We start from the raw sequence: 15,820 nt of genomic DNA on the forward strand, positions 1-15,820 counted from the left end.
ATGCTAATTACAAAACAAGCACCCCTTCACAGGTATTTTGTACTAGGGATATTTAACCTCAGATATCCAAGGCACAGAGGCACAGTTTACATTTAATTATCGAAGGGGCCAGAATTTGCTCTCTTCCGTATTTCTGTATTAGTGCAAATTGCAGTAAAATTGAGAAGATCAGTTCTTTACTTGTCATCTTATCACGCTTGTTCCTAATTATGGCACAAAGAGGAAATACAGCGAAACAGCTGCGAAACCTATGAAAGTGATGATATTTCATGGACATGATCATTTTCATAGGTAGAAATATGTATTAACGACTTACCTGTGGTTTTTTTAAGATTTTCTTTGATTATTTCTGCAGCCTTTTTGCTCTGTAAAAAAATCAAAAGTGAGCGTGTTTCTTAAGACAAGTTCGGAAAACACCTTTCTCGGACTGGAATTCCGAAGTTATTGTCGGGTAGACTCTTGAAATATATCTAATGAATTGGCTATTCTTCATACCCAGGGAGGGTGAATATCATTTCCCTTTACAAACAAACAAACAAATAAAACAAAACACAAACAAACAAATGAGCAAATAATCATGCAATACACGCAAAAAATCTCATATCTTATTCCAAATAAAGGTCCCAAACATGTAAAAAGATTGTTATGAAGGACTTTATATAAGATTATAATATTTCCCTGACAAAACTAACCTGTTTACTTTCCTTTCTTTTTCCTTTTTTTTTCTTCGATCCTGACTCTTTGACAGTGACGATTTTTTGTTGATCAATGCCACCAACCAGTGAATTGCCGTAGAATCTTTGAAAGCGAGCATATTTCTGCTTATCTTGCAAATACCGTTCCCTATGCCAAGGATTTTCTGGAGGATTATCTAAAAAGAGATGTATCGACATTATAATTTAAAGATGTGCTGTTATTTTCATACTGTGAAAACAGTTCTTTGCTGGTTAACTTTCAATTTTATTAGGCTTGGAGGTATTTTACCAGTAATAGATTTCTTTGTTCTGTCGTAATCATCAGAAAGAGGCTTAAGAGAATGCCAGTGGTATCGTTCATCAAATTCACGGCCAACGTTAGGTATATCGTCATCACTCATTTCTCTGCGGAGCAGGAACAAACCAGGCATGAAATAATATCACAAAAAAAGAACAAACAAACAAACTGCAAAATACAATTAATCAACAAATTGTTTTCAGGGTTTCTGTTGGGTTCACTTGACTAAACTTGTCAATTCAGTTAGTCTTGCATCCTCTCGGAATGCTTGGAAACTTCGTGAACTCGTAGTTGATAATTAAAGGGCAGAGGTTCTGAAGCTCATCAAATTTCATAGTTACGTGTTTTTGTCGGGTTTTTCGAGCCTGACCGTACATAAATTAGCACTCCAATCGTGTTAAAGGCCCATTTCCAACCTTGATGCAAGGCTGTCGTTTGTTTTTGTTTTGAACCACCGCTTTTGTTTAGATAGCGCCTCTGATTGGTCAGTTATTTTTACCTTGTCACGTTGTCTCAAAATACCTTCTGCGTTTTCTCCGATGAATTTGAAGAGCTTGTCAAAATAATTCTGTTTAAAACAGTTCTATTCGTTTTAATCCGGCATGGAATCAGATGAATCCATTGATTTTGTAGATTCCGAGGCAGCAAACGCTTATGGATCCGTTGTTGCCAAAGAAGAACAAGAAAATCCTTGCGAGCATTTCGAAGAAGGTGAAAATGTTGATTCAACGTACCACGTTTTCATCCATTCATCAATTTTTTCTAATTGAAGTTTGCCATCCTTGTTAAATAGGACCAAGGGTCAGTTGAAGTTTCCTGCCCGTGGAGAGGAGCTTGCGCTCGAAAGAGTAGTCGAGGTTGTTGTCCATGCAAAGCAGCAAATAAGAATTGTAACGCAAACTATCAGTGTCGCTGACGTTCCTGCAATGGAGTGACGAAACTTAAAAGAATTAAACGTCCGGCATTCCGATATTTTTCCATATTTCTCTTCGAAATCCCAAAAATGTTTATACGAAAATGTTCTGCCTTTATTTACAATCCTCAAACGCTTCCAGGCAGCCTAAACTTTTCAATGACACGGCTGGACACGGTCCTCAAATAACTCCATATTTCTTTATGAAATATAAATTCTTCGTTGGAAAATAATCTTCCTTCTTAGCAATCCTCAAGCACCTCTAGAAAGTGAAAAAATTCCAACGTTGTCCGTTTCGCTGACCTTGTACACAGAGTACGAAGAGATCTAAACGTGACACTGAGAAAATTTCACCGGACACTACCGAATAACTAAACGTCCGGCAGTCTGATATTTTTCCACATTTCTCTTTAAAAAACTCCAATTTCTATTGGAAATATTTCATCTTCATTTAGAATCCTCAAGCGCTTCTAGAAAGTGAAAAAAAATGAACGTTGTCCTTTCGCCGACTCTGTTCACAGAGTAGGAAGAGATCCAAGCGTGACACTTTTTCTTCGGCTTCTTCCGGATAAAATTCAAAATACTGTGAGGAAACTGTAAAATGACGAACGGCGAATGTATTAACCGTAAAACAGTTGACTATAAGTCCAGGATGGCTCTTGAGAAAGACGATTTTAGAAGGTTTTCAGTGATGTGGGAATTTCGTGTTACAGGACATTAGGTCGCGGCGCGCGTTGCATCAAGGTTGAAAATGGGCTTTCAAGCTATACAACAAACAGAAACACTCAATCAGTTAATTAGTCACAATGTGTGGAAACAAAAAAAAAATTATACACTGACAAAACCCAACGGCATCACTTTTTTAGTCTCTGATGTTTCGCGAAAACTATGCATCTCGTTTATCTATGTTAAAGTACAGTCGCAAGCCATACGAAGTGCAAGATCAACGGACACGACAGGACAAGGACGAGTTAAGCAGACTTAACATGTTCCTCAAAAAGGAAAAAACCAGCATAAAGCCGAATGAAAGACAAGGCTTTAGCTTTTTATCAACTTACTCAGCCATGGCGTTAATTTCTGCCCGAATGTCGCCAGCATAGTCATTCACAAGATCACTTTGCACCTCAGTAAGTCGCCTAAGCTTGATGGTGGAGTCTGCATCAGAACGCACAACCGAAACTGCTGTAGCAGAAAAAAAAAAATGAGCGCTTAACATTTTCAGTTCTCGTCACCCACTTTGGCACTTTAAAAATATAAATGCTTCACTTTTCAAAAAATGAAACTATCCCGCCTGCAGCTGTAAAAACGGAAGTTTAGCTTTCTCATGTGGGAACAGAGCCAACATAGTCTGATATTTAACTCATTTATTTGCAACGTCCGACTTGTTTTGTCCTGATCAGTTCAGACTGACATCTTTTAAGACTTTTTCAATTCTTTTTTTTTTTAATTGATCGCGACATTCACGGAAATGGAACAAGTTCATGGCTTACTATTTTATGCAAAATAATTCAATACATAAGTAAACAAGGTTAAACCATGTTTCTATGATCGAAAGAAGAGTAAAGAAGGAAAATTCACAATCTATGCCAAATGAAACGAAAAAAAAACCCTTTAATTAGAGAACATAGAGATAAATTTAGAAAAGGAGATGTAAATCAATAAAATGATTCGCACACAAGAGCTTGCTGAAAACATTTCTCACCTACTGCCGCATGAAAATCTGCCAAATCCTCGGCAAAGGGAAAAAACTGGGCCTCGAGGGAATGGGAACCGCATGACCTGTTTACAACGTCTACGGCATTTTGCCACGCATCTTCTAATTCCGTGATGACATCTCCTGGTAGATTGAGTCCTAATACCAGTACAAAATAATTATGAAGAAGACATAACCACAGGTGTAGTTAAATATGGATTGCAACAAGCTATTGCACGTATACAGCTCAGTGAAAACTGTAGATATGATTAATACATCTGCAGCTAACGTGTATTTGTGTGCTCTCCCAAAAAACGTGTAAGTTGAAAAAGAACAAAACGAACAAGAGTGAAAAGTATATCTAAACAAAACGAAGAAAGAATCATAACGATCCTTACAGTCATAAAGGATTCTATTTCGCCATCGGGAATTTAGCGCGCGAGATTAACGCGCCCATTTACTTCACCATTTTTCTAACCCACCTTCAACTCCATTTGACCTTTGCTCCAAGACAACGGAAAAGAGAGTATGGACCAGACGCCCATCCATTAAATCTGCTACTGACTTAAAAAATTCATTGCTTGTTTGGTCTCTACTTGCATCTCTCTGCACAACTTGTATTGTCTTTAAAATCTCCCATAAACACGTATAGATCTGTCAGCAAGTAATAAACGCATCACGCGTATGAGTACTAGGTAATTTTTTGTTTTATGTTGTATGCTTTATAAAAAATGCTAAGCAACGAGACATAACTCCTTTCAACATAAATCCACTCTAGGGCAAAACTTCACAATAGATGTACACATCTCTGAAACGAAAATAGAGGCATGACAAGTTGAAAAGTAATTTCAGGAACTAAGCCTTCATTATTCATACATAGTGGGGAAGAGATAGACGACCTCTTTTATGCCGTTCTTCGCCTTCCGGAATGATCTAATTCTTGGAGGAACGTTTACCGCCGTTGGAGATTCCGTGAGTGGACATTAATAGGAAATAGAAGAGATGTGTTTGGTTAACCGTGTCTAATAATGCGTCTGTAATGCACACTATGCATGGTTGTCGGGAAAACGATACGGCCGAAGTTGCACATCTCCGTTTAGGACAGTGTCCATTGTGAGAGAGTCCACCATATGAAAATTTGTCACGTAACCTCACTAACCTCGTTAAAGGGATAGACGTTATCATCCTTTGCTTTACAGAATTCATTTAACAAGTTCTCGTCTATGAGGTGAGCTCTACACTTCAACGGCAGTTTGTTCAGTAATACAATGTGAAGCAAAAAAAGCTTCATTCTGTCCTCTACAGTTTTCATCTTTTCCTGTAAGCGCAATGGAAAGACAAACCCTCGTATCATTCCGTGAGTAACATATTTGAATAATTCATCGTTAAGAAAGTTCTACTTTCCACTTAATGTATCACTTTCGTACGTACCTTGGTGCTTCTAGGGTCCTTGAGAGCTTTAAAGAGGATCAGTGCACACCCAAGGACTGCGGTAACTTGTCGACAGCCGCCTTGTCGGCGTGGAGGCTGAAGAGCTTTGCGAACTTCTGCCTCTATGTCAATCTGAGGTTCGTCCACCTATTTTAGAAGGATTATAAATAGATCCATACCAACTGGTTATTCCACAGCGAACGACAATATCAAAGAATGATCATACATCTACATAATTTAGATTGAGCGGCGTCCCCCTCCCCTAATGATATGAAATTCATTTCTCCGAGTTTGCTGTTTCCCCGATCATAGTGAAATCTGCATGCAATCATGTGTGCACAATGAGAAGTAACATTTTGAGACAAGTGCTTCTCAGAACTTCGTCAAATTGAAAAAAGATCCAGACTCTCAACTTGGAATTAAAAGATTTTATTGTTTGAAAAACAAGGAATTTGATTTTGCGTTGTTGGTATTTTTGGCATCGAATCAACAGAAAATTCAGCGAGAAGACTTTCCAAAATAATATTTCTCCAGAGACCGTCAAGTGATAATTATATTTTAGATAAAATCTTTATGGTGCGCTCAAAATGTCTCGAATATCACCCACCAGAGCGTCTCCAGGAAACGTGTCCGACCATCTTGGAGAGTATTTATATGCCTGATCCTTCCAGTAACTCACCAGATATTGCCATGTTTTCCAAATTGGCTGTTCAAACTAAAAATACAATCAATGTAATTAAACACGTTTGATAAACTCAGTTTCGTTACCTATAAAGGCGATGTTTCTGTGGGAAAATAATAACTATCCATATTTCATCCACGTTACACCTGATTTCAAATGAAGGTAGTGAGAGGGAAAAACGGTCTCAAGGGTTTATCGTTAGTTGAGTATAATAAATCTAAGTCTGAGACCAAATTAACCAAAATGGCCCATCACACTGAGGAAAATATCACAAAGACTCAACGAACAGAAGGAAAGAAGTCAATGCTAAGTCAAGTTTGACTTTAGTTTTGCAACTGCTTGTTTAACTGGGAAATATGAGTTTCCTCGATCAATCACTAAGCTTTTAAATGTAAATCAAAGCAATAGTAGAAAATTAAAAACTATCCTCGCGTGAAAGTGGACCTTTTAAATTTTGTTAGTTTCCGGTGAGAATAATTTTTACCGTCATAAAGCAGTTTTTGTGAATAGCCGATGAATAGATGTAAAATCCCATCACTTTGGTCGCAGTTATCTCGATGCCAGAAACGAACACGCAATTCAATCCATGCGCGAGACAATGAAACAAGAAACACCGGAAAAAATATTGCATTGTTGCTTTTAGCTTTCCTTCCTTCCAGGGAATGTTTTCAGCATCCGTCAACAGCAAAAAGGCAGGAACTTCGTCATTAACGTAATCTTTCCACTCCTGTCCCCAGAAATCTACCATTGACGTTTTCACAATGAAATCTGTGTTGCGCTGGAGATGAAGAATAAGAGCTTCTCGAGCGAGCAGCAGGGACGGATTACTTCTCCAGATGATTTCCATTTCTTTAAAAAAGACGATGTGGAAAACGCCACCTTGAGAGAAATAATCACCGTTTATAAGATAAAAAAAATTTGAACAGATTAAAACAGCGATGAATAACCTTTCATCAGTTGTTGGTGACGTCGCCTCCTTGCACTGTCGCAGCAAGTTCCGTCGCCCTATAAAAGTTCCGTCTCTCTGAAGTATGGATGCGTTGTCCCTAACTTTTGACCTAAGTTTAATAAAAGAACCATACTTCTAGGCAACGGAACTTCATTGGGAGACGACGGTGCTTCAATGGGGGCGACGGAACTCGAGGCCACCAGGCAAGGGGACCACGTCACCTGTTTACCCTTTCATCGTATTTATTAATTTGCCATAAAGTACACCATTCGTAAAACTCATGGAAAAAAAACATACGAGACCCGAGTACATTTCCAATCCTCATTAGTGAAAACGTGAAACGATGACGTCATTGCAGCTTAAACAGGGCTGTTTTGGTTTGTTCCGGAAGATAAAGAAAAATCCTTTAATGTGGAACAGCAACATGCCAGCGCAAGGACGAAAACTTCATAGGACTTAGAATTATGCGAGTAATTTCTTGTAAGTGAAAAAGGAAACGAGAGGAAGATAAACGGAGGCCTCAACATAAGATTGTAATTTCTGAGAATTAACAAAAATATCTCATTCACCCACCGCGCCTATTCGTTAAATTCTACTTTTATTTTATAAAAACCAAAATGTAGTTTTAGTGTGCATTCCTATGGAATTTGCCCTGTGGGATGTGTTCAGCCATCTTTGCACTAACCTTTCTCTGTGAACTTTTGCAAAAATCGCTCTGCTAAGTATGTAAGATGCAGAAACTGCCCCCCGTTATTCCAATCCAAGCTTTTTTCACCAATAATTTCTAACAGCAAGGAGTCGCCGTCGATCAGGAAAATCTCCGCATCTGCAAAGTCAGTCAGGATGTTGACAAACCTGTTGAGCAGAAAAGGGATACTGAGCACTTCTTTCTTAAGGAAACATTTTTTCGTTCTTAAAATATAAAATGCTTGTTCCAAGATTTGGTAGATTTGAGGTTTTAGTCCGCTGAGTGCAGTTGCCACCCGAACTCCACATTTCTAACAATCAGAATAAAGAAAAAACTTACGACTGATCCATTCCTGGGTACTTGTGATGCTTCATTAAAAATTCGTCATTTTATCAATTTTCACGCGCGTTATATAATTCTATTTCCGTCTACTCCTTCTTCCTCTATTATTGCCCCACCTCCTTCAATAAGGAAAATACTTATGGAGTATATTTCAAATTTATAAACAATAACAAGATCAAAACTCAACATCAGGAGCTACGTTCCCTACTTCTTGCGATATGTACGTGGGTCCTTAAACGTCCCCTGCTAACCAGTACAGCGATGCAGGAGATGGGTTTCTCGTCCTTAATCGAGAAGACTAGAATGTATAACCATTCTCAGATGTTATAGCAAAGGTAGCACATTTTCCTCGGTTATTTTAAGATCCTGAGTGTTGGTCCGGTTTGGGGCTTGAACCTTCAACCTCCCACGCGGTAGTGCGGCACTCTCCAACATAAGCCGACCAATCCCGGTCTGATCTGTATACTAACCTTGTATCCACTCCTCGGCCATAAAATCTTTTTCTAACCAAATGCATAATTTTGGAGAAGTTGGGTGGAGGTTTTTCATCGTTGTCAACACCATCCTCATGCGGTTCTTCTGATCCTCCACCTATAACAATCAAATAGACTGGTACGAAATCCTATCGATAGTTAAATAATTCTTTCTGTGGACTTTCTTAGGTTTGAAGCACAGGGTCCACAGTGACAGTTTCTCCACTGATATCGTTCAAAAAATTGTTTCTTGAGAAAGCTAAACTCTGTTCCACCACTTAGGTAGCGTGATGATTATTTACCTGAAAACCTGGGCGACAATAAAGGATGCGGAATATAGAACATTATTTGCTACATGTTCGTTTGGAGAAGGGAATATTTAGCTCGGCAAAAGATGATTTGATGCAAGTCAGATAACCTTTATCTAGCTTCCCTGGCTCTTTTGAAAATTGTCCTTCCTCCTCCTCGTCAATTAGCTCTTCTTCCTCATCTTCCAATTGGAATTCTTCTTCTTCTTCACTACCAGCTACAGCAGTAACCACAAAATTAGATTTCCAAGCAAGCAAAAAACAGCTTGTGTGCAAGGAATAAACCACGCAAACCGTATTATTTCATTGTTACCACTAGATTGTTATTTCTAGGGTGACAGTCAATTACATGTAAGTGAAGTCTGCACTCGAGCCTAGTACCCCATTCAGCCGGAGCTTATCCCGATTACCATAAAGCTACTAGGAGTATCAGCACTCCCCCCAGGATGGTATGCCAGTCCATCACAATGTAACCCCCAGCATTTCATCAGGCTTCCCTGACAATTCGCCGGCACCCATTTTTACTCCTGGGTGGAAAGAGGCGCTATGAGAGTAAAGTTTTGGCCTTTGAACAAAATACGTTGACCTGGCCTGGTCGCGCACCCGGACCACAAAACACGGAGTCTAGTGGACTGACCATTGGGCCACTTCCACAGCCACATGAAGAGAAATCACATTTTAGCTGACCTTAGAATTGAGATGAACCGCACTTTCAAGAACAGAAGTAACATGTTAGGATGTTTGATGCATTGTTAGAAGTAAAAATGTTGTTAGTGATGTTAGGGTTTCAGTATAATGTGCTGCGAAACACATAGTGCTGGTATTTCATTTAAAAGAAAGATGAATATCGTGAAAAAAAAAAGATTTAAGAAAAACAGAAACAAAAGATTAAACTGAAAGATAAAAGTTTTCAAAACAATCATTTGAAAAACTGTGTTCTACCGGTAGTTTGACAGAAAGCTTACATGTTCCAACCGACAACAATTGGACTGCATCTCCATTCGATCACCGGCACTCTGCAGACCTCAACAGGCCCGTAAAGGAGCAACCGGGGAAACTCAGTTTGACAATCATTTGTATACATTACAACTACCACAGAGAAACTTGAATTTCTTAATAATCTTACACAGGTTCACAACATCGTCATCCTCACTAAACTCCTCACTAAACTCCTCACTGACATCGTCGCTGTCAGTTTCGCCATCACTGGAGTCAACCACCGTAACATCAAAGTGCAAATCGGATGTTGAATAACAATCTTCGCCTCCATCAGCCATCCTGCATAAAAATCAAATAGTTGGGTTATTTAGGTGAATTAGAAACTGCTCCGAACATTTGTGGGAATTAGCCAATGTCAGTACGGTAAGACTACTGCCTTTCTTCCTCGCAAAGGCAAACTTCGAAACCTGGGGGCGAGGGAGAGTACTTGAGTAAATTTTTTTCTCGGCATTCGCCTTGGCTCTCCTACCCCAGTAAAGTAAATGGTAGTTCAAATAGAGGTAATGCAAATTGGAAAGAGAGATGCTTCATCGAAACATTTTCATTTACGTAATGATAAAGGTGATTTTAGAAGGATTCATAATCTGACACCTGTCAATTAGAGAGCACGTAAAAAAAGCGCATTACACTTTTGAAAGAACAACTGAACTAGTTTGACAACGACTGTCATAACAATGTTTTATTCTAGAACAGTCAATGATCTTACGGAAAGTATTATTTACTCTTATCGATGATAAATTAATGTACGAAGTTGTACCTCTGTTCAGCGAGTAAATGGCAACAAAAGTAATTGTAAGTAAATTCAAGCTTTTTATTTTGAAGTTGCGAGAGCTTGCTCGTTTATTTGCTGCAACGGCGTATGTAAATCTGGTCTTTCCTCCACAAAAACCAAATTCGAATGACACTTCAACGAGACACAAGGGGATTTAATGTGGCTTCCTATCATTGAATTTCCTCAGTTTCTGTTGTGCAATTTACGGTACAAATGTCCAAATTGAACGGACCTAGAGAGACTCACCGAGAACGTATTAGTAGTAGAACTGAAAACCTCGCTCACCCTTTCACCACGAACAAATTGTTTGAGAGAATTCAGATATTAAATAGATGAAAGTAAAGTTCCATCGATTAATTCAATTGTAACCAAATACCTCACGTTTTAACTTACTGCTTACTGGGTACTCTTTGTGAAGGATTAAAATTAATTACAGACAGTTTTTAGGCCGCTTGTCCACCAAATTAATGACACTATTGCTTATACGAGCTAATTTAAAAACCAATATTTTTCTAACAATTAAAGTGATTTGAGAGACAGAGAAAAGAGAGGATTAATAAGTTATTTATCGGCTTGAGGTAGCGACTCACGTCATCGCTTAAAAATACTGCCCAGATGGAAAAAGAAATATATTTATGGAAAATGGCAACGAAGTTAGGGATGTACTCGGCGACTCATGAAAGCGTGGGCAGAGATAGGAAAATAATGACCGCGCTAAGAACCGATAAGATTGCAGAATTCGTTACCGTGCCCTCTGAGAAAAAACATAAATCATGCTCTTACCTAGACTAATTTTTTCGCTATTGCAAGTGAATGTAACGAGAATAATAGGCATCTTGCCCGATGTAATATCAATTTTCTTTGTCCTTCGAAACTGATGGAAGGCAAGAAACGAGTCGTCGTACATGTCACACAAATTTTTTTTTGCTTTGTTTAGTTGATAGATGTATTAAAAATTAGAAATAATAGATCTAAGCGCCTAACGAGTTGTCCTTGACCATTTTTTTGTGCATTGAAAGTACGATTTGGAGGCCAAAAAGTGTCCCCATCAAGCGCGCGGCCAAAACGATCATGTTACATCGTTGCGACGTAGAAAATTGTGAAGACACGTCGGCAACTATGGTGGAGAAAGGAGAAATCTAGAAGATAGGATGAACGTATTCCGTGGCCGGAGTTCATCCCCTTTCCTGAACTGACCGATATCCTGTTGCGTGAACAGAGCGAAACCTCTGGTGGATACTGATATAAACACAAGTTCGAAGGGGCCATGTATTCTTCTAACCTAAGTTTCCGAAAATACATCCCACGAGCCATCAATTCCCCCTCCCCCCTGCCCTTCAGAAAGTAAAAGTAGCAACAGCATCAATGTGATAACAGCACTGCAAAGAGATAAATAAAGAAACATAGAATATTATTGAATTAGATGGTAGCGAATCCCAGCACTGTGTGAAAGTCGATGCATACGAAATATTAATTTACATTACTGAAGCCAGTTATTTGCCATTAAGTGAAATGGGTCATATGACAATGCTACACTTAAATTAAAGGTTTTTTCTCCATAAAAATCTCTATTTAAGGTTAACTTGAATCAGGCAACCTTGCTCGTTTTCCGTTTTCCGTTTTCCGTTTGACCGGCTCGACGACGACAGCCTCACCGAGCCTTTTCAATCTTTGAGGAAAGGAGCAACTAGCAGTGAAACTGCCCGATGACTTCTAGGTACAATATCATCGTGCCTCGTGATACAGCGAATTCTTTAGTCAAAAGTTAGCCTGTGGTTTGCCAAGGGAATCATTCTACAGCAACGAAACGGTAGAGCACTGACCAAGAGGAACCTTCGCCGTACTTAGCGCGAAGGAGTAAAATGTTATGTTAACAAGAACGAACACAGCTACCCATTCTTAACATAGATTTCGCCATGGAAAACAAAACACAAACGCAAAAAATTAAACGTTCAGTAACGGGAGTTTTTGTTCTAATATTGACCTGAACACCGCACACGAGAAAACTTCTTAGTCAGTCTTCGTCGAAATCTTCGTTTGATGCACCGATTCTCCTTCGTGGAGCTGAACCGTAATCGCAACCTCCATTTCTTCTTTACTACTCGAGTACGATGTATCAAAACTCTCGGTAGAACTTGCTGAAGGTAGGTATACATCGCTATCGAACATTATTTCAAGAGTATTTCAACGCTAACTGATTCAAAATTACATGAGATGTGGGAAATTTTCTAAGTGTGAACGTAGAGTTTTCACAGTTTTCCACGTCATCACCCGCTAATTCGTTAGTAGTCCAGGGGACACTATTAAGACAAAATAAGAGCACTTTAGGGCCCGAAAAAACCGAGTTTTAAGGCTTTTGAAATATTTCTTCTATCAGAATTAGTTTGTACATATGATAAGCTAAATATTTTGCAAGTATTATGGGCACTTTAACCACAGACACGTGTAAACATGATACACATGACCGGTTTTCATTTTTGAATTAAAAGAATATTACACAAGTCCAGTTTACAAATGGCAAACTCAGTCCACTTTTTGATTTTCAATAATCTTTATTATCTCATCCAAACTGATAACGTTACTTTACATCAGTTGTTCCCCCAAATTTCACGAGCACTTGTGCTTTTTTTTAACGGGGATTGTAAACTAAGTTGACGCCGCCGGCCATATTAATGTCGCCAGTTTATGTTGAACTTGAAAGATATTCAAACGAGACTTAATTGAGCGTGAAATGTTTTAAGCTTTGGTCAATCGTAGGTTTCAGCCACGAGCACCAAATCCCAACAGAAATCGGGGAGAGGGTAGGAAAACTTGATAATTTACTCTAAATATACAAAGCTTACCTGAGAAGCAGCCTCGTCGAAGTCAGGAGGTGTACCACCCGTTTAAAGCCTCGTGACTTGCAAACAATGAGCTTCTTTTTTTTCACTCTTTCACCACGCAGAAAAATGTCGAATTATTTTAGTAGGAATCTTTGGATACTACACCAGAAAGTGAGATCATGAGAACGACGTTCACTGAAAGAGTAACAAAAACCTTGAATTTTAATATATTATATTGAAAGAGTTGATTTCTGGGAATTTCGGTTGACTTCCTGTTTGTGAATAATGTGTCACGCTCCCCAAGAATGGTCACGCAAGACTTCTGACATTTCCGAAATCAAAAGAAAAGGAGCAATTATGCAGTCGAAACTGTATAACGTGGCGCCGTATTTAAAAGCGATCACCCTATATAAAGTGGTTGGTCGTCAAAGTCCTGAAATGTTTCTAATTTTCACTATTTTTCACCTTTATAAAGCGGTCTCTTCTATTAAGCGGTCGTAGTCACCTTTGACTAAACCTCAACAGCCTGTTTCTCAAGCTAAGATATGAAATAAGGGACCGGCCATTATTTATATAGAGGAGGGGGGAAGACAAAAATATGTTGGAGGGATCAAAATTCTATAAGCTCTCCCCCTCCCTCCAGGCCATGTAAATAGCAAGTTACCTCCCTTCTTTCTTCAATATTTAGGTGATAACCCCCCTCCCCCTTCGTCACTCGTCACCTCATATCTCCCCTTACACGCTTAGTAATTATCAAAATTCATGTCACGTACAACCATAAGATGATTACTCTGTGTAACAAAAGAACTAATTTATTAGTATAGGTAATAACACGAGGTATTGAAAAGCTTTCACACTAGTTCTGATTCAGAAAGGCTGAAACACTGAGTCAACCAAACCTTCCTTGCTTGGGATGCCCTTTCAGCAATAGGGCAAATTTTAGACAATTTCGGTTAAAGGAAAAAGTTTGGACAAGTTAGGTATATAGCTACATACCAGTATTATTAAGTACTGAAAATTATGTTTTGTTAAATAAATACCAGTATTATTAAGTACTGAAAGTGATGTTCTGTTAAATATAGGGAAATATTTTTTGACTAGGAAAAAGTTGTAGATTTTACAAATTATTCATTCATGGTGTACAGAAGTATAATAGCCATGCAAAAAAACTATTTTCCAATGATTTTTCCACAGTTTGGAAAGGATAATACCTGTAAAGATAAACACCAACAAATTTCGAGAATGCTTAGTCCTGCTGACACGCATACCGTGGGACTTTTTTGAACACTGCAATAGGTCACAAATTTAGTCAGGTAATCACATGATTTCGAGTTCAATTTGGAATAAAGAAGCGTGCGTAAATTTTTTCAAAGACTAACAAAATTGCACGAGCCTGTAGGGCGAGTGTAATTTGTGGTCTTTGAAAAATTTTAAGCATTCTTATTTATTCCAAATTGAACTCGAAAAATCATGTGATTATATATTAATAATATACATGAAAAAGCACGAGATAACTTATCATAATTATGCAGAAGCACGCGCAGAAGGTACAGAGAGGGGTAAGAGGTGAAAGGTTGGGGGTAATAGATATTTGTGAGTTTCTTTGATTATTGACCAATCAGAATGTCTGGTTTGTTACTTCTTTGCACTGAATTGAACCTCTTCTGCATTGAAAACTGCATTTATCTGAACCAATCAGAACTAAGTAATTTCTTCATGTATATTATTGTTACCAAAATAGTTGTGTTGTAAGCTTCCGGTATTTTCTGGAATACTTTGTAAATTTCTTTAAGGACTCAGTCGTGTAATAGTAGTTACTTGCTGTTGTCGCGAGTGACCGACTGTTTGGAACGCTATACCGAGAGAAAGCCACCGGGGAGATTGGAGAAAATTGTGAGTTTGTGTCAGTGGGGAGCTAAGATACAGTTTGAAGTTAAGTAAGTTTATTGAGGATAATTAGTGTACATACTTTAAGATTCGCTCTTTATTAAGAATATACTACGCATGCCTATGTTCTTATCTTGAGCCGTAGCGCCAACACTATGGCATTGCGGGATACAATGTTCGGCGTGATCTAAAAACCGGAAGTTGACCAGCATAATTTCCCTGAATTAACTATTTGCATTTGACCATTTTATCCTGACGGACACTATTCATGTTGACTCGCTTTCTGAAGAACTCATCAAAGTATCTTCAGTCTTTCCAAACTTTGCAAGTTTAACAGGTTCTTAATGACAAATTCAACGCTCCATCGTCGACGAAACGTCGTTTTAAGATAAGCTTTGAAATAATTCATAAAATTAAGTGGATTTTTTGTCTCAGCCACTCGTGTTCCATCAGTAACATTGCAAGTTTGTATAAAATAAGAAAAACTATTACATTGTAGAAAAAAAGACAACCCAGTATGATGTATGAGGTCTTGGCTTCATATAATCTTTAAGAAAAGTGGGTCTGCAACAACACACTAGGCTATATGATCGCAGACAAAAACAAGTTATGAAAAGGCTCTCGACCTAAATTAAAGTGCTGTGCCCCTGCTTTCTCTATTTTTTACAAGAATTCTTAGTGAGAACCGAGAAAACTGAGCGTTGCGAGATAATCTGAAACCCGTTTCCTTTTGATTTTGAATATAAATTAACGGCCACGTGTTATGTCCTTTGCGCACTGTAGAAATAGAGAGAGGAACCAGTTGTAACAAACACATGCTTCAAGTGGAAGATGTTGTGAACCACTCCTTGCTTATTAAATAATATTA

At 38.4% G+C, this 15,820-nt stretch overlaps 1 protein-coding gene and 1 pseudogene across 1 annotated transcript in view; both read right to left on the reverse strand.

Moving 5' to 3' along the window:
- The window catches only part of LOC113664149 (putative ATP-dependent RNA helicase DDX60), a 28,727-nt gene extending 15,409 nt beyond the window's left edge, over window positions 1-13,318 (reverse strand). The window contains exons 1-15 of the mRNA XM_089188874.1: window positions 13,087-13,318; window positions 9,599-9,750; window positions 8,583-8,690; window positions 8,162-8,282; window positions 7,347-7,516; window positions 6,197-6,591; window positions 5,638-5,745; window positions 5,031-5,177; window positions 4,759-4,917; window positions 4,082-4,253; window positions 3,609-3,758; window positions 2,965-3,088; window positions 985-1,100; window positions 693-871; window positions 317-365 (exon numbers count right to left, since the gene is read on the reverse strand). Of these exons, the coding sequence (XP_089045000.1) occupies window positions 317-365; window positions 693-871; window positions 985-1,100; window positions 2,965-3,088; window positions 3,609-3,758; window positions 4,082-4,253; window positions 4,759-4,917; window positions 5,031-5,177; window positions 5,638-5,745; window positions 6,197-6,591; window positions 7,347-7,516; window positions 8,162-8,282; window positions 8,583-8,690; window positions 9,599-9,749 (2,149 nt within the window). The 5' untranslated portion in view covers window position 9,750; window positions 13,087-13,318. The remainder of the gene's footprint in view (window positions 1-316; window positions 366-692; window positions 872-984; window positions 1,101-2,964; window positions 3,089-3,608; window positions 3,759-4,081; window positions 4,254-4,758; window positions 4,918-5,030; window positions 5,178-5,637; window positions 5,746-6,196; window positions 6,592-7,346; window positions 7,517-8,161; window positions 8,283-8,582; window positions 8,691-9,598; window positions 9,751-13,086) is intronic.
- Window positions 1-15,820, reverse strand: part of LOC149036763 (uncharacterized) — a 386,542-nt pseudogene that overhangs the window by 46,359 nt on the left and 324,363 nt on the right.

This window comes from Pocillopora damicornis, chromosome 12, assembly GCF_964200805.1.
Source record: "Pocillopora damicornis chromosome 12, jaPocDami1.2, whole genome shotgun sequence".
Taxonomy (NCBI): Eukaryota; Metazoa; Cnidaria; class Anthozoa; order Scleractinia; family Pocilloporidae; genus Pocillopora; species Pocillopora damicornis.